At 39.6% G+C, this 27,456-nt stretch overlaps 1 protein-coding gene across 4 annotated transcripts in view; it reads right to left on the reverse strand.

Moving 5' to 3' along the window:
• Positions 1 to 27,456, reverse strand: part of PPP2R5E (protein phosphatase 2 regulatory subunit B'epsilon) — a 153,049-nt gene that overhangs the window by 25,138 nt on the left and 100,455 nt on the right. For 3 of the 4 annotated variants that reach the window (XM_089907791.1, XM_089907792.1, XM_022570419.3), the window contains exons 4-5: positions 17,993 to 18,094; positions 11,611 to 11,703 (exon numbers count right to left, since the gene is read on the reverse strand). In XM_089907791.1, the coding sequence (XP_089763917.1) occupies positions 11,611 to 11,703; positions 17,993 to 18,094 (195 nt within the window). The remainder of the gene's footprint in view (positions 1 to 11,610; positions 11,704 to 17,992; positions 18,095 to 27,456) is intronic. The other variant, XM_089907793.1, reaches the window with a different exon arrangement.

Here is a 27,456-nt window from a genome sequence, read left to right on the forward strand (position 1 = left end):
GACGCCAACAAGAAGCAAGCCAATTCACACCAGGGAACCCTTAAAAGGCATAAGAATTGAAGGCACCAGATATATTTGATGTCAAGGGTGTGAGAAGCTAGAAACAGCAGAACTGATTGAAAGCCTGGAGAAAGAGTAACAAGACCTCCCAGATCCTCTGTCCCATGCAGTGTACTGAAGATTGAAAATCAAGGTCTGGAGGGAATAAATGAGTAAGTCTCTAGTCTTGGGGATATCAGATATAGCTAAAGTAAAACAGTTATTGAAAATAATGGGATTTAATAAAATTCTGCATGCTGAAGAACATGACCTTTGCCAGGCCCTTCCCTGACTAAGCTCTCAATTCTGACTGAGGCAGGAGATTAGACAGTCCCCTTTTGGGGAAATTGACAGCCTCAAGAGGAAAACACCTGCAGATATACTAATATTTGAAGGTTTCTCAATGAAATGGCAAGGCCTCTGCCTAATGTGCCAAGTGTCTCCCACTTACGCGTGCGTACACACACACACACAACACACACACACAACACACACACACACACTCACACTCACAGACACAGGTTCTAGGAGGCTTTTTTTTTTTGTGGTATGCGGGCCTCTCACTGTTGTGGCCTCTCCCGTTGCGGAGCACAGGCTCCGGACGCGCAGGCTTAGCGGCCATGGCTCACGGGCCCAGCCGCTCCACGGTACGTGGGATCTTCCCGGACCGGGGCACGAACCTGTGTCCCCTGCATAGGCAGGCGGACTCTCAACCACTGCACCACCAGGGAAGCCCTCTAGGAGGCTTTTTTTGGACTAATGTATAACTATGAATATTGTCAAAGATCACCAAACACTCTAACATAAAAGATAGAGAATGAATATTGTCAAAGATCACCAAACACTCTAACATAAAAGATAGAGACCAAAACAAACCATCATAAAGAACTCAGAGGAAATAGCCATACTGCAAGGAGCAGAAAAAAACTGCAAAAAATGAACCTATAACATCCCCAGAAATAAACAAATCTACTAGATACTTGAAACAAAATCAGAATGCTATTACAGATGAATATTCAGAAAATAAAACAGAGCTTTTGGAAATTCAAGATGTAACAGAAATAAAAGTTTCAGAAGGACTGGCGCATTAAAATGAGCAAATCTATGCTGAAAGTATAACCGAACGATGAAGATTGTAACAGAAGAAAGAAGATAAGAAAACTAAAGGATCAATCCAAGAGGTCCAACACATGACTAACAGACATTTTAAATGGGTACAGAGACAGAGAAACAGAGAAAATAAAGAGAAGGAAATTATCTGAGAAATAATTCAATGTAATTTTCTAGGAAAAAAGGACATGAGTACATGAGTTTCAATACAGATGAGGGCCATTATGTCCTCTGCACAATAAATGAACAAAGCACAACACTTTGAAGTTTCCGGACATTGTGGACAAAGAGTAGATCACAAAAGCTTACAGAGAAAACAGGTCACTATAAAGGATAAGGAATTCAGCTGGCACAGGCCTTCTCAACACCAACACTGAAAGCTAGAAGACAATAGAGCAATTCCTTAAAACCGCTGAGGGAGGATGGGCTCCAACCTAGAAATCCAAACCTAGCCAAAACATCAACCAAGTATGTGGGTAGAATAAAGCCATTTTCAGAGAAGCAGGGCTCAAAAAATTTACATCCCATTCATGCTTTCTTAGGAAGCATTTAGAGTATGTATCCCACCAAAATGAAAGAGAGGAAACCAAGGAAATAAAGACATAGTCCAGAAAAGCTAAGTCCCAGGATGGCCACTGCAGATACAGCCTAGAGAAAGCAGCCAGTGCCAACTAGAGCAGGATGACTGGAGCTCCAGAAAAAAGGCCTCCAAGAGAGAAAAAAAAAAAAAAAAGACTAGTTATCAGCGTGGGCCAGACTGGGAAGAGTTGCATGGTGCTCTCAGAGAACTAAGGGATGAACTAATGACGACTACATAAGAAAGCAAGCAAGTGAAAAATAAGGCATCTACTAATTCTAGGGGTTAAAAAAAAAAAAGCCCTACAGGAAAAGAAATGTAATTATAGCATAATGTGTGCCTTGGCTCTGAACAACATATACACAGTCATACTAATGCAAATACTACAATTTGATTGAATTAAACTTTGTGACATAACTGCATTGGAAAGACATAGAGGGAGACATGTAGTGGCTTATAGTAGGAACAGATGAAAAAAATCAACAAACGGCAGTAAGAGTGCTCTTTAGAAGTATGGAGATACATATGAGGAAACAGCTAGAAGACTTGAATGTGGTTACCTATAGGGAATGAGACTGTGGGTTGGGGAAGGATCAGGCAGGGCTTGCTATTTTTCTTTATAAACCATATGAACAAAAGACTTGAAACAAAAAGCCCATTACCCTCTTCTACATAAAGAAGCAACTGCCCAGGGCTATTTCATGTAAAAAAAAGAGTAAATAATCAATGAAATTAGTATTCTCGATGTTTTAAACCAAACTAAAATCAGATCTCTACATGTCTGGCTTTGTTTTTCACTTAAGGTACTCTGCTAGGTGAAAAAAAAATTATCTTCCTAATACCTTCACCTCGATCAAGTAATAAAGCACCTGGAGAAAACAGCCCAGAACCAAGAAAGAAGAGCCAGCGGCAGCCTGACTCCCATGAATCATAACAACTCAAGGGGACCAACATATGAAATGAACTGACCTATGGGCAACCACTGAGCGAGCACAGCGTGGACAAGGAATCAAAAGGTTGCACATTATAAGCTTCCAGCAGTTCTGACTTCAGGACCCCTTATAACTCAGTATAAACATTTCAAAGGTGTCAGTCATACAAACATGAACAACTCTGCCAAGTCACAGGCTTTTATTTCTCTCCTAATTTCAGCATTTTTCCTACAAAGTAGAAAAGTCCATTCTATTCTCCCTCAAGCACTTATTCCAACTGATTCAAGAAAACCCTGCGATTTAAATTTTTAATTCGGTCAGCATTTCAAGAAAGAGTTGCTATGGTACATAATAATGCACTTAGTGGGATACAGGCAGGGACTAGCTACATAATTTGTGGGCCCAGCACAAAATGAAAACGTACTGCTCCTTGTTCAAAAAGTACTAAGAATTTCAAGACAGCAACAGCAAAGCGTTAAACCATGGAAAAGGTCCTTCTAAGCACAGGGCCCGCTGCCCCTGCATGAGTTGCTTGCCTACCAAGCTGGCTCTGGATGCAGAAGTCAGAGCAGTACAGCCCTTTTTTTAAGGTTTTTGAGTTATAGGTTGGACAGGATGGGATGGGGCAATTTATTGTTAACTGGTTATGTCTATCTGATAAAATTCCTGGTAGAAATAAACTCTCTAAAGTTTTATTTGCTATAGACTCTGAGAGAGAAATGTAAGCATTTTGACATATTCAAGGAACTTGTTTGGAAAATAGTTCTTTGTTTTAGAGCTGAGATTCAAGGTCTCGTGAATTTTATTTCAGTTAAGAACCTAACATTTTTTCATGGGTTGGTTTTGTATCATGTCCAATTTGTCTTCGGTTTTTAAAACACAATAACAAAAGGTCACTTTTAAGGACAGGCTGGATGATTTGCATAATTTGCATGATAATTACAGTACCTTTCAGCTAAATATAACCACAAATGTGAAGTACAAATTACTAAGGAGCCATCTCCAGCAGTACATATGTTTATGGAGATACTTGAATAGTACATCTCTTAGCAACCACTGACTACTTTTCAGACTTGCAGAGTGGTTGAACGCAGTCTTTAGAGATATGCTACTAAACTCTTACCACGACAATTCACCCAGTGACATAATTCAAGGTTTGGCAATTCATTTTTGGTCTTGGGGGAGGGCAGTGTCATAAAGAAACCATTTTCCCAACCACCCTAATGCAGATGAAAATTATCTTTACTGGGAATAGACAGGGTTGTTTCCAAAGCCTAGGCAAGCCAACACACTTATAGCTAAGTTACCCAAGTCTAAAATCAACAACATTACCATGGACACAAGGGCACTATTTAATCAATCGACTAGCTTTGATAAGTCTCTGACAGCTTCCTTATGTAAAGACTTAGATTAAGTACATAAGAAATGCTAAAGGTTATGTAAATCTAGATTTAACAAAAATTACTACGAAATTTAAACAAAGTAGTCCATTCTGAAGTAAAGAAGAGCAAACCCTTCAAAGGTACAAGTCACTGACGATTTTGACTGGCCCATACAAAAATCTAGGTTTCCAGGTTCTCTTAAAAAATCAGAAGAATCTAGCAACACTTGGCCCACTTAGCAATCAGCCAACAGTTAACAGGAACAGATTGGCAGCAGGGTCCGAGCTCTCTAGGTCACCACTGTTTCCATCAACTCCTTTCTGTTACATCCAGACTACTTCATTATGTATCACTTGTCTGGCCTCTGTAAAGATTTGAATGCGCTTTCCCTGGTTCTTACACACTAAAAAGTACATGCTCCTGGCACTAATTAAACATTTACTTCTAACACTGATTGGCAGAAGTCAGTTGGTGAAGTGGAACTGATGAGAATTCAAGGACAAGAGACCATATTTAACATCTTTAAAAATCCCAACAGCCCACGAAGAACCATATAAGCAGAGTCCAAAGGGTTTTTTGATTTTTTAGAATGGTAAAAGTTAGATTTCAAAAAATGGATAACATGCTAGGTAAGACATGACAGACTAACATCATGTAACTTCCTGGATTGAGGCTGTTCTAGAAAATAATGGTAAAGAAAGTCTTAAAAACAAGAACTGATCCTAATAAAGATAGTAGTGACAGCAGCAGTGTAACATTTACTGAACAGTTACTATTATCAGGAATTGTTCTTAGTGCTTACATACATATACACTTATTAAATCTGCACAAGAACCTTACAACATAATTACTATCATATAATGGATATTTTGCATCTACTTTCCAGATGAGGAAACTGAGTCATACAGCAGTTATATAACTTGCCCAAGGTCGTGCACTAAAAAATGGTAGAGTCTGAATCCAAACCAGTCTATACACTTAACCACTAATCTATATTGCTTCCTGCTGAGGAATTAAAAGGAGAGGTATTGAAAGAGGCCCTTGAGGCAACACAGGAAGCTTGCCACTGAGCTTCAGACCTTAAAAGGACATGCACAAATGATAAAAGGAAGGAAATACAAAAAAATGTTAAGTATAAAAGAATGGCATAGTCTTATAAAACATAGTCTTGGGAAGATTAATGAACAGAATCAGCTGAGTTTTACAAAAATGCAAGGCAACAAAATGAGAATGTAGCTGTAATTGAAATATTTTGACTATTCTTATTGATTATAACATACATGTTCACTATTTAAATGCAAAAACTAGAAATTAGAAAGTAAAGATCATCACACATAATCTTACACCCCACCAGACAATTAATAAAAACGTGGTGTATCTCCTTCCAAAATTTTTAGTGCAGAGACAAACATTCCTTTTCCCTAAAATAACAGACTCAGGTTCAAAATATCATACTGTCCCATAATGTGCATGCTTCACTTAAAAACAGATCATGTGTAGCTCTATCTCATTCTCTTTATAGACTAATGAATATTTCCTTAAATGAATGTCCACAGTTTATTCAACCAACCCCTACTGAAGACCTTTTAAATTGTTTCCAATTTTCTAATAATCATTAACAATGATACATTCAATATCCTTGTACATATTGCTTGGTATACACATCTACTTCTCATGGAATTGCTCAGTCACAATCTAAGTCAATAGAATTCTATCAGATCTCCTCTTCAGAGCATTATACCAATTTAATATATATGTATGTAGGCAGGTATCTATCTTATCTATTTATTCATATATTTTTATGAGTTTTATAGCATACTAAAAAGGGTCTTTTCCACCCAAGCCTCTACTATGTTCCAGTCTCCTGTACCCATACCATGCTGTTTTAATTAATGTACCTTTACAGTATGTTTTAATGTCTAATAAAGTATCACTAGTTTTCTTTTTCAAAAACTGTTTTATTTCATGAACTCTGAAATTTTCAAATAGAAAAACTTCTGAAATTTTAATTAGAATTGCACTAAATGTACAGATTAATTTGGAGAGTCTATGGGCATTTTTATGATGGCAAGTCTTCCCACCTAGGATTACGTTACATTTCTGCATTTATTCAAGCCTTCTTTGCAAAATTTTTATTGTAAGTTTCACATAAATTTTAAAATTTTGTTTCAAAAGGTGGAAGTTTTAAAACTAATATTGGAATCAAGAAAAATAAGACATCCTACCAATGTGGACAGGTAATATAATATAAGGATGTGAAAAGAGGAATTGTTATTTAATGAGCAACTATTAGGCCCCATATATGCTACCAGCAGACATTTATACAAGTCATATTATTTTATGATCATAACAGCCTATTTTTTTGTAACTTGTAAGAAAGACGACTGTTATTGTCATTTTATAGAAGAAAACACTGAGGCTCAGAATAGTCAATTATCTGCCCAAGTTTTCAGTACCTGTTTAAGACTGAAGGTAGGGAGCCTGTGTTTGTATCCATAGTGCCAATTCAATTAAGAAGATTTAACAGTTGTCAGTTTGGGGGTATATCTTATTTTACTGAACAGTATCTCACTTATTCTGTTATCCCCATGTCATGAATGAGGAAACTCGTGCTTGGTAGCAAGTGTATTAACTTGCTGAAAGTCACATTGCAAGTAAGCAGAAAAGCCAGGGTTTGAATGCAGTTTCTTCTTATCCCACAGCTCATATTCTTAGCTCCTAAAATATACTTAGAGTACATAAGGGAGTAAGGATTCCAATCCAGAGCCTTCTAAGTTTCTCTTCACTACATCCTGTTAAAATAGCCCAATTCTTTTTTTTTTTTTGGATACACGGGCCTCTCACAGTTGTGGCCTCTCCTGTTGCGGAGCACAGGCTCCGGACGCGCAGGCTCAGCGGCCATGGCTCACGGGCCCAGCCGCTCCGCGGCACGTGGGATCTTCCTGGACCGGGGCACGAACCCGTGTCCCCTGCATCGGCAGGCAGACTCTCAACCACTGCACCACCAGGGAAGCCCAAAATAGCCCAATTCTTATTTTGCTTTTGGGGATGCAGGAATCAGAGTCAGAACAGACTGTAAAGAATACAGCTAGCTGCTACAGAAAGTAAGTGTAAATCTTGTGGCTAGAATAAATTATGTCTTACTAAATAAAAGAGTTCTGAGTTGAAAACTCTTTTTGAGATCTTTGAGAATCCACAGAGGATAAGATATCTGCTCAAAGAAAAGGAATAAGGTGAATGTCATCCTGATTTGCAATAGGGAAAAGTATGAGGGTTCCCATGGCACAAGAAAACCAGGCTAGGACCAGGTAGCACCTTGGGAGTCCATGCGGTAGAGAAAAAAGAGGGAAAACTGAGGGTATGCAAAATGAATGAGCTGACTAGACGGTACAGACATACGAAGGACCTGCCAGCTCAAGGACAGTTAAGGCATGGTGGTCAGAGGAAGAGGACGGTAGGGTGGGATGGGGGATAACAGGATAGAATCTCAGCAGTAATGCTCAAGCTCCAAAAGGCTCACCCATTGCCATCAGGTCTCAAGTCGGGACCAAAACTCTTGAGGAAGGAAGCTTAGGAGAAGCAGGCAGGGGATTGAGTCCCCACTCCTAGAAGGTGTTGGGGCAAACTTAGGGAAGGAAAAGGAATAAGAGGCCAACTTTACAGGTTACGAACATGAATGAACAGGGTAATTTGGAAGATGGCAGCTGATAGGCAACCAGAGCTTATCCCCATCATGAAAATTAGTACACTGGTTACTCACGTGATTACATTCAAGTACCACTCAGTGGTGACGTTAATTCCTCCAATACCCTGCCTGACCCTTTCATAACTGATGCAGGCACTGAGGTGAGCCCTGGTCTAAAGGCTGAGTTCATCAACAGATCCAGCAGAGGGAAGATAAAGAAGGCAAAAAAGTTGAAAAAAAGAGGCAGGGACTGAAAATATAAAGCATAAGTAGATGAGCGTCACTATTTATACTTTATTACTTGTCTCTCACAAAACTTGGGGACAGATGACCAATGCCATGATTTGCAAGTACTTAGGGCAACATTACCAGTAAACCAATAGGAGCCCCCAGAAGTTCACTAATGCCCCGTGGCAGACGAATGGCGTTCCTTTTTATTTCTTTTTCTTTTTATTTATTATTATTATTCTTTTCGGCTGTGCCCGCAGCTTGAGGGATCTTAGTTCTCTGACCAGGGATCGAACCCAGGCCCTTGGCAGTGACAGTGCAGAGTCCTAACCACTGGAGAGCCAGGGAATTCTGGCATTCCTTTTATGATAATGTTCCAAGGCCCATGGAGGAGGGGAATGCTGTAAACATGAAGTCCTGGCTTCTACCATCACATCTGATGAAGTCTCTACACTCTCCTTATAAACAAAAATCTTAAATGCGAAGATGAGGACATCCTAGGGTAAATTTCTTTTTCTTTTTTTTTTTAAAGATACTTTTTTTAAAAAAAATATTTATTTATTTATTTTATTTTTGGCTGTGTTGGGTCTTCGTTGCTGTGCACAGGCTTTCTCTAGTTGCTGTGAGCGGGGGCGGGGGGGGGCTACTCTTCATTGTGCTGCACGGGCTTCTCATTGCGGTGGCTTCTCTTGTTGCAGAGCACAGGCTCTAGGTGCGCGGGCTTCAGTAGTTGTGGCACGTGGGCTCAGCAGTTGTGGCTCGTGGGCTCCAGAGTGCAGGCTCAGTAGTTGTGGTGCATGGGCTTAGTTGCTCCGTAGCATGTGAGATCCTCCTGGACCAGGGCTCGAACCCGTGTCCCCTGCATTGGCAGGCGGATTCTTAACCACAGTGCCACCAGGGAAGCCCCCAACCTAGGGTAAATTTCTAACCAGCTCAGGGAGGGAATCCAAACACTGTTATTAGTGAATCTGTGCTAAAATAAAGGGAAGTTGCTAAAGGCATGCCACAGGCCTCTATCCTGAGTCCTGGCTAGTTTAACAATTTTAATCAATGGCTTCAATGAGACCAATTGCTAGTAATCACAGACGTGATTGGAAGGCACAGTGAATAAGGTGGATGACAGAATCAAGATCCAGAAAGACTTCAGAAGGCTGAGGAGATAAGATATTCCATAGGAATACATGTCAGATCCTACACCTAGATAAAAAAGCAAACTGTAAAATGAACAAGGGAAAACGAAAACGGGTTTATGACAACATGTGTAAAACTAAATTAGAAGTCAGTTAAGACCACAAGCTTATTAACCTAAATTAGCAGTGTCATGGAACAGCAAGAAGAGCTAATGAGACTTCCCCTTTAAGAAGCCTAGCATCCAGACAAGGGAATGGAGACCCCCAACTCTAAGCTGCATTGGATTGACCAGGCTCAGGGCACTGTGTTCAGACATAGATGTCATCCTTGAAGACAAATGGACACATGTTGAAGACCAAAAACTGACAAATGAGACAGGGTTGACAGAACTAAGGACTCAGTCTAGAGCAGAGAACACACACTGACAGCTGGTAGGCTAGATCCAGAAGGCAGATGGTTTTAATTCATTCTGAACAGGATTTTAAAACTATCAGAAAATTTCACAAAAAAACTGAATTTGGGAGAAAAAAATTTCTCTTGGAAAAAAAAAAAAAAAAGTCTGGCAATACTGAAAAAAGAGGTATAGTCAAAGCTCCCTTCAGTAGGAGCTGGTCTGCCTCCTATTGTCTGACATCTGGCCACCAGACTATTATAAGTGAGCCTATAGGCATTTGAGTTGTAACTGCTGTTTTAGAGAAAAAGAGGCAAGAGGTAAATATAAAAGCTGTGTTCTAAGACCTGAAAGGTTATGCCTGGGCTGGTGATATACTAAGGAACTCTTCTGAAGAAATAAGGCCAAAAGGTATCAGGTATAAGGAGATTCAACATAAAAAATAACTTTCTAACAAAAATGGAACAATCTACCTGAGTATGTGGCCCTTTCTCACTGAAAAAGGGCAAGGAGAGGTCACCCCTCATCAGGGTCTCAAAGAAAACTGATTCACGGTGTAAAGAACTAGAAGAGACAACCCAAAATGTCCCTTCCAAGTATGGGTTTCTCTGTTGTTTTAATTTTAGGAGCTTTATCAGTACCCATCAACCACGGAGAGCACACTGACTGGGCCCTTTGCAGGATTTACTGTTTCCATGTCAACTAAACACAGTGTCTACTGTTGAATCATTATCCGATCCTCTCGGGCACTTTAATTTACAATAAATGTAAGAGAACCTTGTTTTTCATCAGTGTTGAGAGACGGGGGCTACTCCTGCGTTGAAGTCATTCCAAGTTATGGTAAAAGGAATCACAAGGAGGCATCATGGTTTAATGGACAGAAAACCAGAATAGGAAATGTGCTGGGGAAACCTGGATAACTTTTCTAGACATCAGATTTATTCATCTATAAAATGGGCACAAAACTTAGCCATGTCTCCTCTAGATCGCTGTATAAATCAAATTAAATAATGCATGTAAAGGTGGTCTGACAACTATACAGTGCTACAGAAATTTAAGGACTTTCCAATACAAACACAGACCTGTTATGTCTTGCTTTTGTTTTGCCTGAAATGCATTTTACCTACTTGGGATAAGGGTCTGGATCCATCTATTTCCCAGTGATCCATGAATCTACCTATTTACTACCTCTCTGGCTATATATCAAATCGCACTTTTCCAAGGCTTCTCAACCTAGTATGTCCAGAATTCTAAATGTATTAATTTAAGGAATGAGGTCATCACTGAAGTTATCAACCTTTATCCAAGTAAGGCATAGGAGATCAGTTTTCTCCAAAGTAATGCTTTAAATTTGAAGTTTTGCATATTGGCTCACTAGGAGATATTTATTCTTTTCCACATAAGGCATCTCATTAATCACTTAGAAAGGAGTTACAACAATCCATACATCAGTTGGCTCAAGAATGAATTTTTTATAGATGAATGTTAACAAGAGCAAGGAGATACTACCTAAATATTCAGGGCCATGAAAGTACCCAATTCCGGGGTAAAAATATATGATTTACAGTTATAAAACGTAAAATGACAAATCAAGAAAAGTACGTAGGTATCCTGAAAAGTTCCAAACAGATAGGTGAGAGTTAATCTCTTCAAGGGAATCTTAAGGTGTTAAGCTGTGCTACTTCCTAGTTGTGGAAGCTCACCAGTACCCTGACTTTGATTATTTATTAAAGCTTACCTATGCTCTAGACCATGCCTACTCAGTTTTAACAGATGAATGAAATAGTTTAAAGCCCTTATGCAAATAAAAGTCTTCAAGCTTACATAAGGATTCACACAAACTAGGGTTATACAAATGAAATTCCTTTATAATTAAACTTTAAGAAAGAAAACTGCAGGGATTTAGGCATTAGCATTCCTTGTTGTTTAAAATGTAATTAATTTCCAGCACAATAAATTAAAGAGGTACCTATTCCTTTTAATGGGCAATAATGAAAAATAACTTATGTGTATATATTTGTTTACAGGGTGATATAACTGTCACTGTAAGATTTTGTTAACAAACATCAAGAGAAAATGAGATAAAGTGTTATCAACTGAAAAACGAATACATGCAACCACAACAATGTGCTTACCTGTAATACAAATTTCTGATCTATGTATTTTTTGGCAATGCTGGGTTGGAATTCTTGGCTTTCCAAAAATCGTATGAAAAACTCATATACAAGCTGCAACAAATAGGTTATCGTTAATTTCAAAATATAATTCACTGAGAATAGTATCAAAAACCTTAAAAAGCTCTAATACTAAAACTGACAAGGGGTTTAGTAGGTTTTAATATCATTCAACTAGCAGTGCCAGCCTTTCTTGTAGCTCACAGCTGATGTTGTGATTTTTAACTATTTAAATGTAAAATCTGGAAACACAGCCAAAGAGAGCAAATAAAAATCTCCCATAATCTCACCATTAAGAGTTAACCACTGTTAACACTTTAATGTATAAAACTCCCAATTTTTCTCTATACTTCTACAATATACCAATGTACTATAAATATATATATATATAATATAGTTTTAAAACTACTTTTACCATCTAAACAATATATTGTGGACAATTTATGCCAACAATATCTAAGCCATCATTCTCAAGCTACAAGCAGTCCATTATACATATTTATAATGAATAATTCCAATACTCATAATTAATTTAACCAATATCCTATGCTTAGACACTTAAGTAGTTTTTAAATTACTTCTCTATTAAATTATGCCAGAATGTACATTATATAACATGCATCAGTGTGCACGTGTTCAATTATTTCATGAGGAAATATTTCTAAAAGTAGAATTGTTAGATCAAAAGATATCCAAACACGTCAGGATTTTCAACATTCATTACCAATTTCCTTTTAGAGAGTTTATGGCAATTTACACTCCTCTGAGCAATATATGATGGTGTATCAGGATATTCTCACCTGCAAAGAGTAAGAATACTCTCATCTGCAGAGTCAACCTCAAATAACCGTTTTAATAAACCGTGGGGGATCACTGTTTACGCTCTTTGCAAAATAAATCTATGTTAAAGTATACATTAAATCCTGGTGTAGTATACAACAGTATATCAAAACCAGGACTTTCAAGAGACAGGTAGACACTGGGTTGAAAGCCTAGCTCTACCCCTTACTAACTGTGTGACCCTAGGCAAGTTAATTTCTCTAAAAGTCTTTTGCTTCAACTGTATAATGGGGATGATAATCCCTGAGATGAATGTGATTTTTTATAGATATATTGCCCTCTGCACAGTGATTAACACATATCACCACTGTCATTACTGTCATTATTGCCTAAAGCAGCATTCTCAAACTTTTTAGTCTCACTCCTTTACACTGAAAAATTATTGAAGACTCAAAAAAGCTTTCTGTTTATATGAGATATATATATATGAAAGTAGAAATAAAAATTGAGAAAATTTAATATATTTATTATTTTAGAACAATAAAATATATCACGTTAACATAACTAACATTTTTGTGAAAAACAAATTTATTTTCCAAAAAAGTTACTAGGAAGAGAAGCATCTTTTTATTTTTGTAAATCTCTTTAACAGCATATGAAAAGACAGAATCTTGGGCTTCCCTGGGGGCGCAGTGGTTGAGAGTCCGCCTGCCTATGCAGGGGACACGGTTTCGTGCGCCGGTCCGGGAGGATCCCACATGCCGCGGAGCGGCTGGGCCCGTGAGCCATGGCCGCTGACCTGCGCGTCTGGAGCCTGTGCTCCGCAACGGGAGAGGCCGCAAGAGTGAGAGGCCCGCCTACCGCAAAAAAAAAAAGAAAAGACAGAATCTTATCTGTCTCCATATTCAAGCTGTCGTAATATACTGTTTTGGTTAAAGTATATAAAGAAAATCAAGCTTCACACAAATCTACTAGTATGAAAAAGGGAGAGTATGTTCATAGTTTCTTCACATAATTGTGGATACTTTTCTTTGATACCACACCAGAACTTGATAGTCATTTCTTGAAGACAAGTTGCAGTTGTAGAATCTGAAACTGTATCAATGAATTTTTCATACCATTAAACTAAATTCCAATCATCTCTCTTGCACTTTGGATGATCTTTACCCATGCATGACTGCCTAACATCATTCATTGGCCAACTGGAAAATATTGGTTCACTGAGTTATGGAGATTTTTCAAATGTTGACACATTTCATTACATACATACATAGTATCAATAAAAGTCACATTCCTTAATATCTCTAACTTCATTTTAAAAAAAAGGCTTTAAGCTTTGGGGAGCTGTAAAGCTCAAGGTAACAGATAAAGGAAAGATACAGCTTTTCAAAATTCTAATTCTAAATTTTTCTTCAATGCTTTAATTTTATCAGTAGTAAAACAATTGTTTGTTTGTTTTAGAGAAAACATCCACCAGATACCCAAGTCAGAACAACCATAGTTTGTCAGGTATTCTTTCAAGTAAAAACGACAGTTCATGAAAAAACAGCTAGTTTAGCTTGCAGCTCAAACAATCACACAAATGTTTTAGCACAAGACAACATGCAGTATGCAGCAGATGTGCTTTATGCATACTTCCCATTTCATCATGAAGAATATTATCTTTAATGTGTACTCAAAGGTCAAGATTTAATAAAATTAATAATTTTTGCTGCTTCTTCAAGGACATTCTTGATTGAAATTGGCTTTTTTTTTTTTTTTTTAATTGTAAGTGCATGGCAGTGAAGGATACGACTACTAGACCAGTTGGGCACAACTGCCTCATTTGTGCTAACACAACAGCAATTTCAACCACCACTGCTTTTACAAATATTAGTGCAAATGTCAACACAGTGAAAGGAGCAAATAATACAGTATTATTATAAAACTACTTTTGACCTTGCAGGCCACTGACAATTAGGTCTCAGGTCCCCCCTAAGGGTTTACAGATACCACTAACCTAAATGTGTCACACAGTGACCTTGTGACTTCAGACTCTAACACTTAATATTAGGTATTCACATTAGGATTTTACTTCTTTATAAAACTATGTTTTTCTCTCTGAATTCAGAAGAAACTTCTTTCCCAGTGATCTGAACATTGCCAAGTTGTACTTCTAGTCATAATAATGCCTGAGTTCAAACACCCCCTAGAAGGATTGTTCTTTTTCCAATAAACTAATCTTTCAACTCTTGGTTTTACAAACAGAACATCAGCCTTGTTCAAATAACCCATAAACAGGGGTTTCATCTCTCTTTTGATTCCTACAAAGTGGAGAGATTCTCATCTTCCAGGCCTGACTTGTGGGCAAGCAGGGCTTTCCAGTGGGATTGGCAAAATGTCCTCTCCCCTCTGGTCCCTTGAAAGCAGTTATGGTTTTAAAAATTTGATGGAAACACTTCAGACATATTAATTAATAAGCATAAATGTTCTCTACTTTAAGAGACAGATTTTACCTCAGAATCAAAAATCTCCCTTGAGTTTCTAAAGCGAAAGACTAGGGACTGCAGAGGATAAATTACTTTTCAAGGTCACATAAGTGAATTCTTCAAGGAACACGAGTAAAAAGACTTTAGTATTCTGGTTTTTCAGTCTCCAGTGTAAAGCATTAAAAACAATCCCTTAATTGTAAATGGAAGTCCTACAAAATCATATTCTACTAGAAAAACAGACCCAATTTCAAAAAATACGCAAAAAATAACCATGGTAACCATGGGATACCAGTTTAAAAGATACCAACGCAGATAATAGAAAAGATCAAATGACACACATACAGTAGATCTTTTGACATATGTGAACTAAAAATTTGTAGATTTAATACTTTTTCTTATTTTTAAATATCCTCAAAGATCCATGATTTGTTGTAATGAGTAATTCTATACGAGCCACAATTAAAATCAGAGTGTGCAGGAGCAGACAGTGAGGCAAGGAGCCTAGCCAACAACCATAATGTGATTTTGTTGTTCTCTACTATTGTCAGAGATTTGGTAATAAACACCGTGCTTCCTTGCAAAATGTGGGCCAGAATCAGCAGCACACTGCTAATGCTGGAGTTAAGAAAAAGTGAAAAGGCTGAAGAAAGTGCTGTTTGGGTCTGGAAAAATCGATTGTTGGATCAATCATAAAGTAAAATGTTGAATTTAGTGATGGGTCACCACGACATGAACGACCTATCACGAACAGAAAAGAAGTTTTCTTAAACATTCAACGAGGGCTCTTGCCAGTACTAAAACCACTTATTAGTGAAAATGGAAAGGTGACTGATTTGTGGAGTCAGAATATACAAAGAAAACACAGAATTCGTGAGACAAGTCAGGAGCCAGTACAAATACTTCCATAAAGCAAAAGATAGTGCCTTCTGACTTGGCCTTTGCTATGAATGAAGGTTCATTTGTGAATTTTAAGAGTAGATTTCTTTTTTTTTTAATTAATTTTAATTTTATTGGAGTATAGTTGATTTATAATGTTATGTTAGTTTCAGGTGTACAGCAAAGTGATTGTTATACATATACATATATTCATTCTTTTCTCTTACAGGCTTCTTTACCTGATCCAGCCTATGTCATGTGTCCCCCTGAGCTAAAGAAGGGGAGAGAGGGCTACAGGCTGAAACAAGATGTCAACACAGATGAAACCAGCCCGTTTTGGAACACAGTTTGTGACTTCAGATCCATTAAGGGTACAGGTCTCAGCATCACTCCTCACTGTTGCTTTGGTTATAAGCATTGCAGATGAACTAATGGTTAATGTTCCTGTAGTAAAGACACAGTGTAAGCTCAAGATTTTTGGTGGCAGAATTCTGCTTAATAAGCTTTAGAAATTAATTTAGACCCATATTTTATAGAGTCATTAAGCTTAGCAAGGATTAACTGAAATACTGAGTTAAATATTGAGTATGATAAAGTTTATCATACTTTAGGGGAAATTTATATCTATGGCGATCATGATTTAGAGTATTCAAAAAGCTCCTGCAAATGGCAAGACTGGTCTACTCTCTCTTCTTCAGGATGTAGACAAGACAACAAGTTGAAGCTTTGAAGACATCTCCTTCCCTGTCTTTTCAACCACAAGATGCAGGACTTTTCTGAGAAAAGTATCTTTTTTGTTTGCTTTGTTTTTTAAATTTCCTCCAGACTATACTGCACTTCTGTGAACTGGTGCCAAGCATCAAGAATAAGACATGACAAAAAGTCCATCCATTCAAAACAGTAATTCCATTTTTTGTTTTCTTTTTGGATCTTTTGTCATAATCTGGGATACACCATGAAAAGCACAAGTAGTTTTGCAAATTTCTTAGATTACAGATAGTATGTCTGGCACCTTATTAAAAAAATCAAGCATCTAAGATAGTAAATCAACTACAATGTTTTAACTAATTTACTCTGTATTTTGGCATTGGTAGCAGGAATACATATGTATTACATGCCTAGGTAAGAGTTGAGAAAACACAGCCCCTGAAAGCTCTCCACATAACTAGGGGAAAGAGCATTACATGTATATCTGCAGCAACCTTGAGCTTCCAAAGCAGGACAGGGAAAGCTGCAAATTTATGTCAATAATTCTGAAGTGGGGGAAAAAATAAACCCTTAGAATATCTCTAGGCCTTATCTCCCTGCTGCATAGTTTTCTGCCCTTCAGAAAGTCAACTAGTAACTGTGAGCACACTTCTACAAAGATGCAGTGACTTCTGCCTTAGGGTGAAAATGGACAAGGTCATATTCCTTCTCTACCATCCCTTCCCTCCTCACTAGCTGTCACCCAGCCTCTGAGGACATTCTAACTGAATGGAAAAATGGCTTTGAGGTTCATTACACTCACATTTCCTTGTTCTACTCATTTGAGAAATGCTGGCCTTGAAAGAAGGCAGCCAGGAAAGGAGGATGGAAGAGGTCTGGTATGGATAAGTAAAGACGATACATGGGCCTGGTGCTGGGAAAGGAGATGCAGGGGTGGGTCCTAATCTGTCCTGGCACATGAGGATGACTGGAAAACATGGCCTTCTCAGTGCAAGAGTGCAAAATCGGCCTTTGCACAAGATTTTTCTCAGCTATTGCTCTTCCTTACAACACTGTGAAATAGCTATTGCAATTTGATTTTGCCCTTCCAGGCTAAAGAAACACATTCGTGGTTATCTTGAAGACAGGCATGCAAAGTCCCCCGGGTACCTAACTGCTGAAAATGAGGTACGTACTCTGTGACCTAATCACATCTAACTAATATTAATGTGAAAATAGCTGTTCTTGTTTGAGCCTCCAGCAGGAAGGATCACATAGAAGCTCTAATAAAAACAGCTGGCTGAGCATGCAACCCAGGAGGGCCCACCCTAAAGCATTATAATGCTTATTATTTTATTCTTTTGGCATCCTAATTATCAACAGTAAGAAACATAAAAAGCATTCTCTAGCTTTCCAGTAATGTACTCTAATTTGATTTCTTGGTGAATAAGGCCTTCAAGGAATTCCCATGCTAATCAGCTAATGAGTTAATGGATCTTTCTTTTATAACAAATAGTAGTTCAAAGTACCTGTAAATGTGGCCACGATGCCTCAAGGGTAGGTTCATCTTCTTCTGGATCAAATTCATTGCTGTCACTAGGAGGGAGAGTTCTGAATATATTGCAAGACACCTAAAAATAAACAAGCAGCAGAGTTAGCTGGAATGGAATCACCTCCTCAGCAGCCTTACACAAGGTCTTTGCAGCCAGCAGAAGGGAACCCAGACGACAGATGACAGGAACACCACCAGACTGGAAGGAGAACTCTTTCTATAGGCTTTGAGGCCAGAACCACCTCCAGGAAAAGATGGAAAATAGCAGAGCAGCACCCTCTTGACCAGTGCTTGGAGTCCTTATAAGGCCTCCCCCACCCAGGTCCCTGTGATCTTATGCCTCCTGTCAAAGCTTGTGCTTCGTTACTTATCAGTCAAGCATGCTCCTAATTAATCAGTTTACACTAAAATATAAATAACTGTTAATGGGCTTCATGTATTTCCCTTCTCAGGCTTATCCATGATTTGCAAATTTACAGTTACACTAATAGTAAAATTTCAGGCAACTACAAAAAGCAAATCAGAAAAGATATTTCAGAAACTGAAGTTCTTAAAATCATACCTAATCTGTTCTCAGTTGGTTTACAAAATAGTAACAATGCCCAGGGTAAGATACATCTGTAATACAAATTTCTACAGACCAGGTATTTCTTTACCATGGGAAATTTCCAGATTAAATCCTGGATGCTCAAAGAATGGCTATGAGTTGATAACTGTTGAAACTGGGCTATGAAGAGACGAGGATTCATTACACTATTCTACTATTTCTGCATATATTCCAAGATTTCTATAGTAAAATGCTTATTTTTAAAATGCTGTTGCTGCTATTTTGCAGTAACCTACCCAGGGTTCCTTCCAATTTCTATTCTGTTTCTTGTTCTATTACTTATCTGTCCTCTCCTAATGACCCAAATGTATCCTCAGATCTAAAAAATAAAACAGGGGTGGGGAGAGAATTCCCTGGTGGTCCAGTGGTTAGGACTCTGAGCTTTCACTGAGGAGGGCCCGGGTTCAATCCCTGGTTGGGGAACTAAGATCCTGCAAGCCGCTGCTGTGGGCCAGGAAAAAAAAAGGAGGCGCGGGGGGGAGAGATTGCACCAGAAGCCTTTGCTGGACTTTCTGTGTATAAAGTAGAAAATACGAAGCTATGATATGTTGCTCTGAAAGAGGGAAAAAGAAAGGCTTCTGGAGGCCCATATAATCTGAATGTGTTTACTCATTCAACAAAAAATTATTAAGTGCCCATTATGTGCACACACTGTTCTGGGCACTGGGACAATAGCAATGAACAAAGCAGAGAAAAATCTGTGCCTTCCAGGAGTTCATATTCTAGGTAAAGTCATGATTATCCCTATTTTCTAGATATGGAAATTAAACCCAGATGTGTAAGCTCTGGAAAGAAGATTTGATTTTATTCTAAGCTCAATGGGAAGACACCAGTGGATCTAAACAGGGAAGTGACATGGTTTGATTTTTACTTTAAAAAAAAAAAATCACTCTGGCAGCTATGTATAGAACAGACAGGAAGGGGACAAGTTAGAAGTCTGTGGAAGTGGCAAGACATGATGATGGCTAGCAGAGAAGACAGAAATAGAATGATTCAAAATATATTCTGGAGGTAGTATTTGCTGCTGGCTTGGATGTATGGGGTGAACGAAAGGAAAGATTCAAGGATGAGTCACAGATATAAGGTCATTTACCAAAGATGGAGATGACTGGGAAAGGGAAGTTTTCTTTGTTTCCTTGCCTTGGTGGGGAGATCCAGAGATCCAGTTAGAAATATGTTAAAGGAGCAATATCCAGGAGCCAATCAGACACATGAATCTGTACCTCAGAGCTGGACAGGTCAGGACTGGAGACATACAGGGACTCAGCAGCATGCAGACGATATTTAAAGCCATGGGACTAAGGGATCTCCTTGGAAAGGAATGAATAGAAAGAAGGGAAAGGATCCTGAGGTATCCAACATTTAGAAACCAGACAGGAAAAAAAAAAAAAAAAGGCCAAAACAGGCAAATGAAAAGGAGTAGGAGGTAGGAGAAGAAAACAGTAGAGTAGGGGGGTCTTAGGAGCTAGGAGAGAAGAGTGTCTTAAGAAGGAAAAAGAGGACAACAGCAGCAAATGTTGTTCTGAGGTGGACTAAGATGAGCACAGAGCAGCACTGAAGTGGGTACTGTCATTCCCCAATTTACCGCTGAGGAACTAGAAGCATGGATGTGGAGATCTGAGGTTACCATTAGTAACCAGCATCTATGACTGAACCCAGGCTGTCAGGCTCCACTATAGTGTTCTAGAAAAGTGGGCAGACTACCTCTCCTTTAGCTTAGATGACTGAAAAAAAAAATTATCATATTAGAACATTTTTGCTATGGCTAATTACAGCATGCACATTTATATTATTTTACTTTGGTTCCTTCCAATGATTATTAAAAATTATGTTTACAAAGAAACTGATGACTTTTCAAATAATCATCAACCAATGACTTCTCTTCAACCAGCCAGTCATACTGTAATCAAAAGAGCAAAAATCGTGCCCTGGTCCGGGAAGATCCCACATGCCGCGGAGCGGCTGGGCCCGTGAGCCATGGCCGCTGAGCCTGCGCGTCCGGAGCCTGTGCTCCGCAACGGGAGAGGCCACAGCAGTGAGAGGCCCGCGTATAAGAGCAAAACTCTTTTAATTACTTGTTTCTGAATCTTCATTAAACTACATGTGTATTTCAGAAACTGAGTTGAGTTTTCATCCCAAGTGCATCATTTATATTTACTGTACTCTGTAACAAGTTTTATTTTCCTCTCCCAAGATGTGAAAGTAAACCAAGGAAGGAAGGGAGGCAGGGAGGGAGGGAGGAAGGACAACTATACTTCAATAAAAATTAATAAAAAAAAAAAAAAGAGAGAGAGAGAGAGAAAAAGAAGAGAGGGAGAGGGTGAGGGGATGGGAGGGGAGGGGAGGGGAAAGGAGAGGAGAGGGGAGGGGAGGGGAGAGGGGAGGGGAGGGGGGGGGGGGGGGGGGGGGGGGGGGGGAGGGGAGGGGAGGGGAGGGGAGAGGGGAGGGGAGGGGAGGGGAGAGGGGAGGGGAGGGGAGGGGGGGGAGGGGAGGGGAGGGGAGAGGGGAGGGGAGGGGAGAGGGGAGGGGAGGGGAGGGGAGGGGAGGAGAAGAATGTCTTCTGTAATTAAAAATCTGGGTAGGGATTCCCTGGTGGTGCAGTGGTTGAGAGTCCGCCTACCGATGTGGGGGACATGGGTTCGTGCCCTGGTCCGGGAAGATCCCACATGCCGCGGAGCGGCTGGGCCCGTGAGCCATGGCCGCTGAGCTTGGGCGTCCGGAGCCTGTGCTCCGCAACGGGAGAGGCCACAACAGTGAGAGGCCCGCGTCCCGGAAAAAAAAAAAAAAAAAATCTGGGTAAAAGGACACAAACTTCTGTTCCTCTGAACTCTCTGACACATTAACACTCTTATGGTGCCCATCATGGGCTGCAGCAAGTATTTGTTTACATATATGTCTCTTCCCACTAATTAGGAATATGCAATGTCATATTCACATTTGCTTTCTTGGCACATATGGGGCATCCAATAAATGTTCACAAAATAAAGGTTTGGATATATAATAAAACTGTTATGTTTTGGTTTTCCTTTAACCAAATTTAAATTTTTGAGTGATTTAGTGATTATCTAACCTAAGATGTTTAACTCTGCACAGTGTTCTAAACCTCTCTTGGTCAAAGCTTCATCTCTCAAGTATCATCACATCAAAAGAATGTTGAATTGTGTAAATAATCCAAACAGCAAATAGTTCTAAAGGCATGTACATCTCACTTAGCCACACACTGCCATATCTTCAGATCTGCCTTCCTTACAACGCTTTACTTCTAAACATTTAGTGTGCTGCTAAACATTCACCATGAGTAACGAGGAAGCAAGGATCTATTAGGCTGGACAATTAATAGTCACCTCAACTGGTTAAGTAGTTCTCTACCACAAATGGAAAGAATGTCAAAGCAAATCAAGTGTCATGGAAAAGGCCAAGCCTTTGACCCTGCCTAGCACATAACAGGTACTTAATAAAAATGTCATGAATGAATGAACCATTGCTCTCATCCTTGAGAATCTATCCTAAGAAACTAATCTAAGACAAGACTGAAAAAACTACTTAAAGCAGTCATTTGCAACATTCTCCAAAGAGTGTAAAACTGGAAATAACCTTTATGACCAACATTAGAGATGTTCATCTATTTAGTAGAACACTGTGTAGCACTGAAGATGATTGCTATATTGAAGCACAAAGAAATGTTAGAAATAAAGATTTAGGGGGAAAGATGATGTGACTATAACGGTGTGACTAATTACAAAGATAAGAATGAAAATGGATAACTAAAGGGAAATTAAGAAAAGCTGTATTAAAGCAAGAGAAATATGGATAAAACTCAGTAGTTGCTGTTTATCCTCTTGGGACACACCAAATTAGTCCTAAATCCATAAAAAGCATAAGGTATCGACATGCAGTATGTGAGTTATGCTTTTAATTTCAAGATGAAAATGCGCTCTTGAATTTGAACAAGATTATTACCGTCAGGAGAGTTAAAAATTAGTGCCACTCACAATGCCTAGAGTCTAGCTCATGAATGAATGGTTGAAGGACTGAATGACTGGACCACTTTAAGTATACATTTGAACTCCAAAATCATGAGTTTAAAATTGGGTCATCCTTGAATGGGCTGGGGGAAAGGGGTGGGGGAGAGGGGAATCCTCTAAATCTCCTGAATTTTCTGCAACACTTTGTATGTGTGAGCCCAATTGGGGAAAAGATCCAGTTGACTTCACAAGATTTTCAAAAGACTTCCAAGATCTAAAAATGGTTAAAAACCATGGTACAAAATAATAAATTTGCATCCATTAAATCTTCCTTTATGATGGCAGCCACTTCTGATTTATAGCCCAGGTTTTAAATGGATTATTAAGTAGCTAACATTATTAAATAGGTAATGCTAGTTACGTGCTATGAAAATGTATCATGGCTACAAGTAACCACCAGCATCACTCCTCACCACAGAGCAGTATTGTAAAGAGTCTTTATAGCTAGAAGAAAATGCATCCAGGTATTTATAAAGTCACAAACTATCTCTATTAATATATTTAAATATATGAGGCTCTAGCCCTAAGCCTTCTATTTTATTCCTTCAAACATAAATTATCAAAAATAAATAAAAGAAACAACCCAATCGAAAAAGGGCAGAAGACCTAAATAGACATTTCTCCAAAGAAGATATACAGATTGCCAACAAACACATGAAAAGATGCTCAACATCACTAATCATTAGAGAAATGCAAATCAAACCTACAATGAGATATCATCTCACAACACTCAGAATGGCCACCATCAAAAAATCTATTAACGATAAATGCTGGAGAGGGTGTGGTGAAAAGGGAACCCTCCTACACTGTTGGTGGCAATGTAAATTGGTATAGCCACTATGTACAACAGTATGGAGATTTCTTAAGAAACTAAAAATAGGGCTTCCCTGGTGGTGCAGTGGTTGAGAATCTGCCTGCCAATGCAGGGGACACGGGTTCGAGCCCTGGTCTGGAAGGATCGCACATGCCACAGAGCAGCTGGGCCCGTGAGCCACAACTACTGAGCCTGCGCGTCTGGAGCCTGTGCTCCACAACAAGAGAAGCCGCGATAGTGAGCGGCCCGCACACCGCAATGAAGAGTGGCCCCCCGCTTGCCCCAACTAGAGAAAGCCCTTGCACAGAAACGAAGACCCAACACAGCCAAAAATAAATAAATAAATAAATTAATTAATTTTAAAAAACTAAAAATAGAACTACCATATGACCCAGCAATCCCACTACTGGGCATATACCCAGAGAAAACCTAATTCAGAAAGAAACATGTGAGGGAGACCTTCAAGATGGCGGATGAGTAAGACGTGGAGATCACCTTCTTCCCCACAAATACATCAGAAATACATCTACATGTGGAATAACTCCTACAGAACACCTATTGAACGCTGGAAGAAGACCTCAGACCTCCCAAAAGGCAAGAAAGTCCCCACGTACCTGGGTAGGGCAAAAGAAAAAAGAAAAGACACAGACAAGAGAATAGGGACGGGACCTGCACCAGTGGGAGGGAGTTGTGAAAGAGGAAAAGTTTTCACACACTATGAAGCCCCTTCACTGGCAGAGACGGAGGGGGAAGCTTCGGAGCCACGGAGGAAAGCGCAGCAACAGGGGTGCAGAGGGCAAAGTGGAGAGATTCCCGCACAGAGGATCGGTGCCGATCGGCACTCACCAGCCCGAGAGGCTTGTCTGCTCACCCGCCGGGGAGGGTGGGGGTTGGCTGCGTGAACAAGCCTGAAGAGGGCTAGTGCGCCACAGCCAGCAGGGAGGGAGTCCGGGAAAAGTCTGGACCTGCCTAAGAGGCAAGAGACCACTGTTTCAGGGTGCGCGAGGAGAGGGGATTAAGAGTGCTGCTTAAAGGAACTCCAGAGACGGGTGAGAGCCGCGGCTGTCAGCACGGACCCCAGAGCCGGGCATGAGACGGTAAGGCTGCTGCTGCTACCACCAAGAAGCCCGTGTGGAAGCACAGGTCACTATCCACACCTCCCCTCCTGCGAGCCTGTGCAGCCCGCCACTGCCAGGGTCCCGTGATCCAGGGACACCTTCCCTGGGAGAACACATGGCGCACCTCAGGCTGTTGCAACGTCATGCCATCCTCTGCCACCGCAGGCTCACCTGGCATCCGTACCCCTCCTTCCCCCAGGCCTGAGAGAGCCAGAGCCCCCAAATCAGCTGTCCTTTAACCTCGTCCTGTCTGAGGGAAGAACAGATGCCCTCAGGTGACCTACACGCAGAGGCGGGGCCAAATCCAAAGCTGAGCCCCTGGGAGCTGTGAGAACAAAGAAGAGAAAGGGAAATCTCTCCCAGAAGCCTCAGGAGCAGCGGATTAAATCTCCACAATCAACTTGATGTTCCCTGCATCTGTGGAATACCTGAATAGACAACGAATCATCCCAAATTGAGGAGGTGGACTTTGGGAGCAATGATCTATATATATATTTTTTATCCCTTTTTCTGTTTTTTGTGAGTGTGTATGTGTATGCTTCTTTGTGTGATTTTGTCTGTATAGCTTTGCTTTTAACATTTGTCCTAGGGTTCTGTCTGTCCATTTTTTTTGTTTTTGTTTTTAGTACAGTTTTTAGTGCTTCTTATCATTGGTGGATTTGTTTTTTGGTTTGGCTCCTCTCTTCTTTCTTTTTTTTTCTTTTTTTATTACTTTAAATTTTTTTTATTTTTAATAATTATTTTTTATTTTAATAACTTTATTTTATTTTATTTTTTTCTTGCTTTCTCTCTCCCTTTATTTCTGAGCCGTGTGCTGACAGGGCCTTGGTGCTCCGGCTGGGTGTCAGGCCTGTGCCTCTGAGGTGGGAGAGGCGAACCCAGGACATTGGTCCGCCAGAGACATCCCGGCTCCATGTAATATCAAACGGTGAAAACTCCCCAGAGATTTCCATCTCAACGCTACGATCCAGCTCCACTCATTGACCAGCAAGCTACAGTGCTGGACACCCTATGCCAAACAACTAGCAAGACAGGAACAAAACCCCAACCATAAGCAGAGAGGCTGCCTAAAATCATAATAAGGTCACAGACACCCCCAAAACACACCACCGGAGGCGGTCCTGCCCAGCAGAAAGACAAGATCTAGCCTGATCCACCAGAACACAGGCACTAGTCACCTCCACCAGGAAGCCTACACAAGCCACTGGGGGCAGACACCAAAAACAACGGGAACTATGAACCTGCAGCCTGTGAAAAGGAGACACCAAACACAGTAAGTTAAGCAAAATGACAAGACAGAGAAACACACAGCAGATGAAGGAGCAAGGCAAAAACCCACCAGACCAAACAAATGAAGAGGAAACAGGCAGTCTACCTGAAAAACAATTCAGAGTAACGATAGTACAGATGACTCAAACTCTTGGAAATAGAATGGAGAAAATACAAGAAACATTTAACAAGGACCTAGAAGAAGTAAAGAGCAAACAAACAATGATGAACAACACAATAAATTAAATTAAAAATTCTCGAGAAGGAATCAATAGCAGAATAACTGAGGCAGAAGAACGGATAGGTGACCTGGAAGATAAAGTAGTGGAATAAACTGCTGCAGAGCAGAATAAAGAAAAAAGAATGAAAAGAACTGAGGACAGTCTCAGAGACTTGTGGAACAACATTAAACACACCAACATTCGAAATATAGGAGTCCTAGAAGAAGAGGAGAAAAAGAAAGGGACGGAGAAAATACTTCAAGAGATTATAGTTGAAAACTTCCCTAATATGGGAAAAGAAATAGTGAATCAAGTCCAGGAAGCACAGAGAATCCCATACAGGATAAATCCAAGGAGAAACACACAAAGACACATATTAATCAAACTATCAAAAATTAAATACAAAGAACAAATATTAAAAGCAGCAAGGGAAAAACAGCAAATAACATACAAGGGAATCCCCGTAAGGTTAACAGTTGACCTTTCAGCAGAAACTCTGCAAGCCAGAAGGGAGTGGCAGGACATATTTAAAGTTATGAAAGGGAAAAACCTACAACCAAGATTACTCTACCTAGCAAAGATCTCATTCAGATTCAACGGAGAAATTAAAAGCTTTACAGACAAGCAAAAGCTAAGAAAATTCAGCACCACCACACCAGCGTTACAACAAGTGCTAAAGGAACTTCTCTAGGCAGGAAACACAAGAGAAGGAAAAGACCTACAATAACAAACCAAAAATAATTAAGAAAATGGCAATAGGAACATACATATCAATAACTACTTTGAATGTAAATGGATAAATGCTCCAACCAAAAGACACAGACTGGCTGAATGGATACAAAAACAAGACCCATATATATGCTGTCTACAAGAGACCCTTCAGACCTAGGGACACATACAGACTGAAAGTGAGGGGATGGAAAAAGATATTCCATGCAAATGGAAATCAAAAGAAAACTGGAGTAGTAATTCTCATATCCAACAAAATAGACTTTAAAATAAAGACTATTACAAGAGACAAAGAAGGACACTACATAATGATAAAGGAATCGATACAAGAAGAAGATATAACAACTGTAAATATTTATGCACCCAGCATAGGAGCACCTCAATACATAAGGCAAATGCTAACAGCCACAAAAGGGGAAATCGACAGTAACACAAACATAGTAGGGGACTTTAACACCCCACTTTCAACAATGGACAGATCATCCAAAATGAAAATAAATAAGGAAACACAAGCTTTAAATGATACATTAAACAAGATGGACTTAATTGATATTTATAGGACATTCCATCCAAAAACAACAGAATACACTTTCTTCTCAAGTGTTCATGGAACATTCTGCAGGATAGATCATATCTTGGGTCACAAATCAAGCCTTGG

Source organism: Delphinapterus leucas, chromosome 2, assembly GCF_059928025.1.
Source record: "Delphinapterus leucas isolate spDelLeu-1000000601 "Yukka" chromosome 2, BTC_Dleu_Yukka2, whole genome shotgun sequence".
Lineage (NCBI taxonomy): Eukaryota > Metazoa > Chordata > Mammalia > Artiodactyla > Monodontidae > Delphinapterus > Delphinapterus leucas.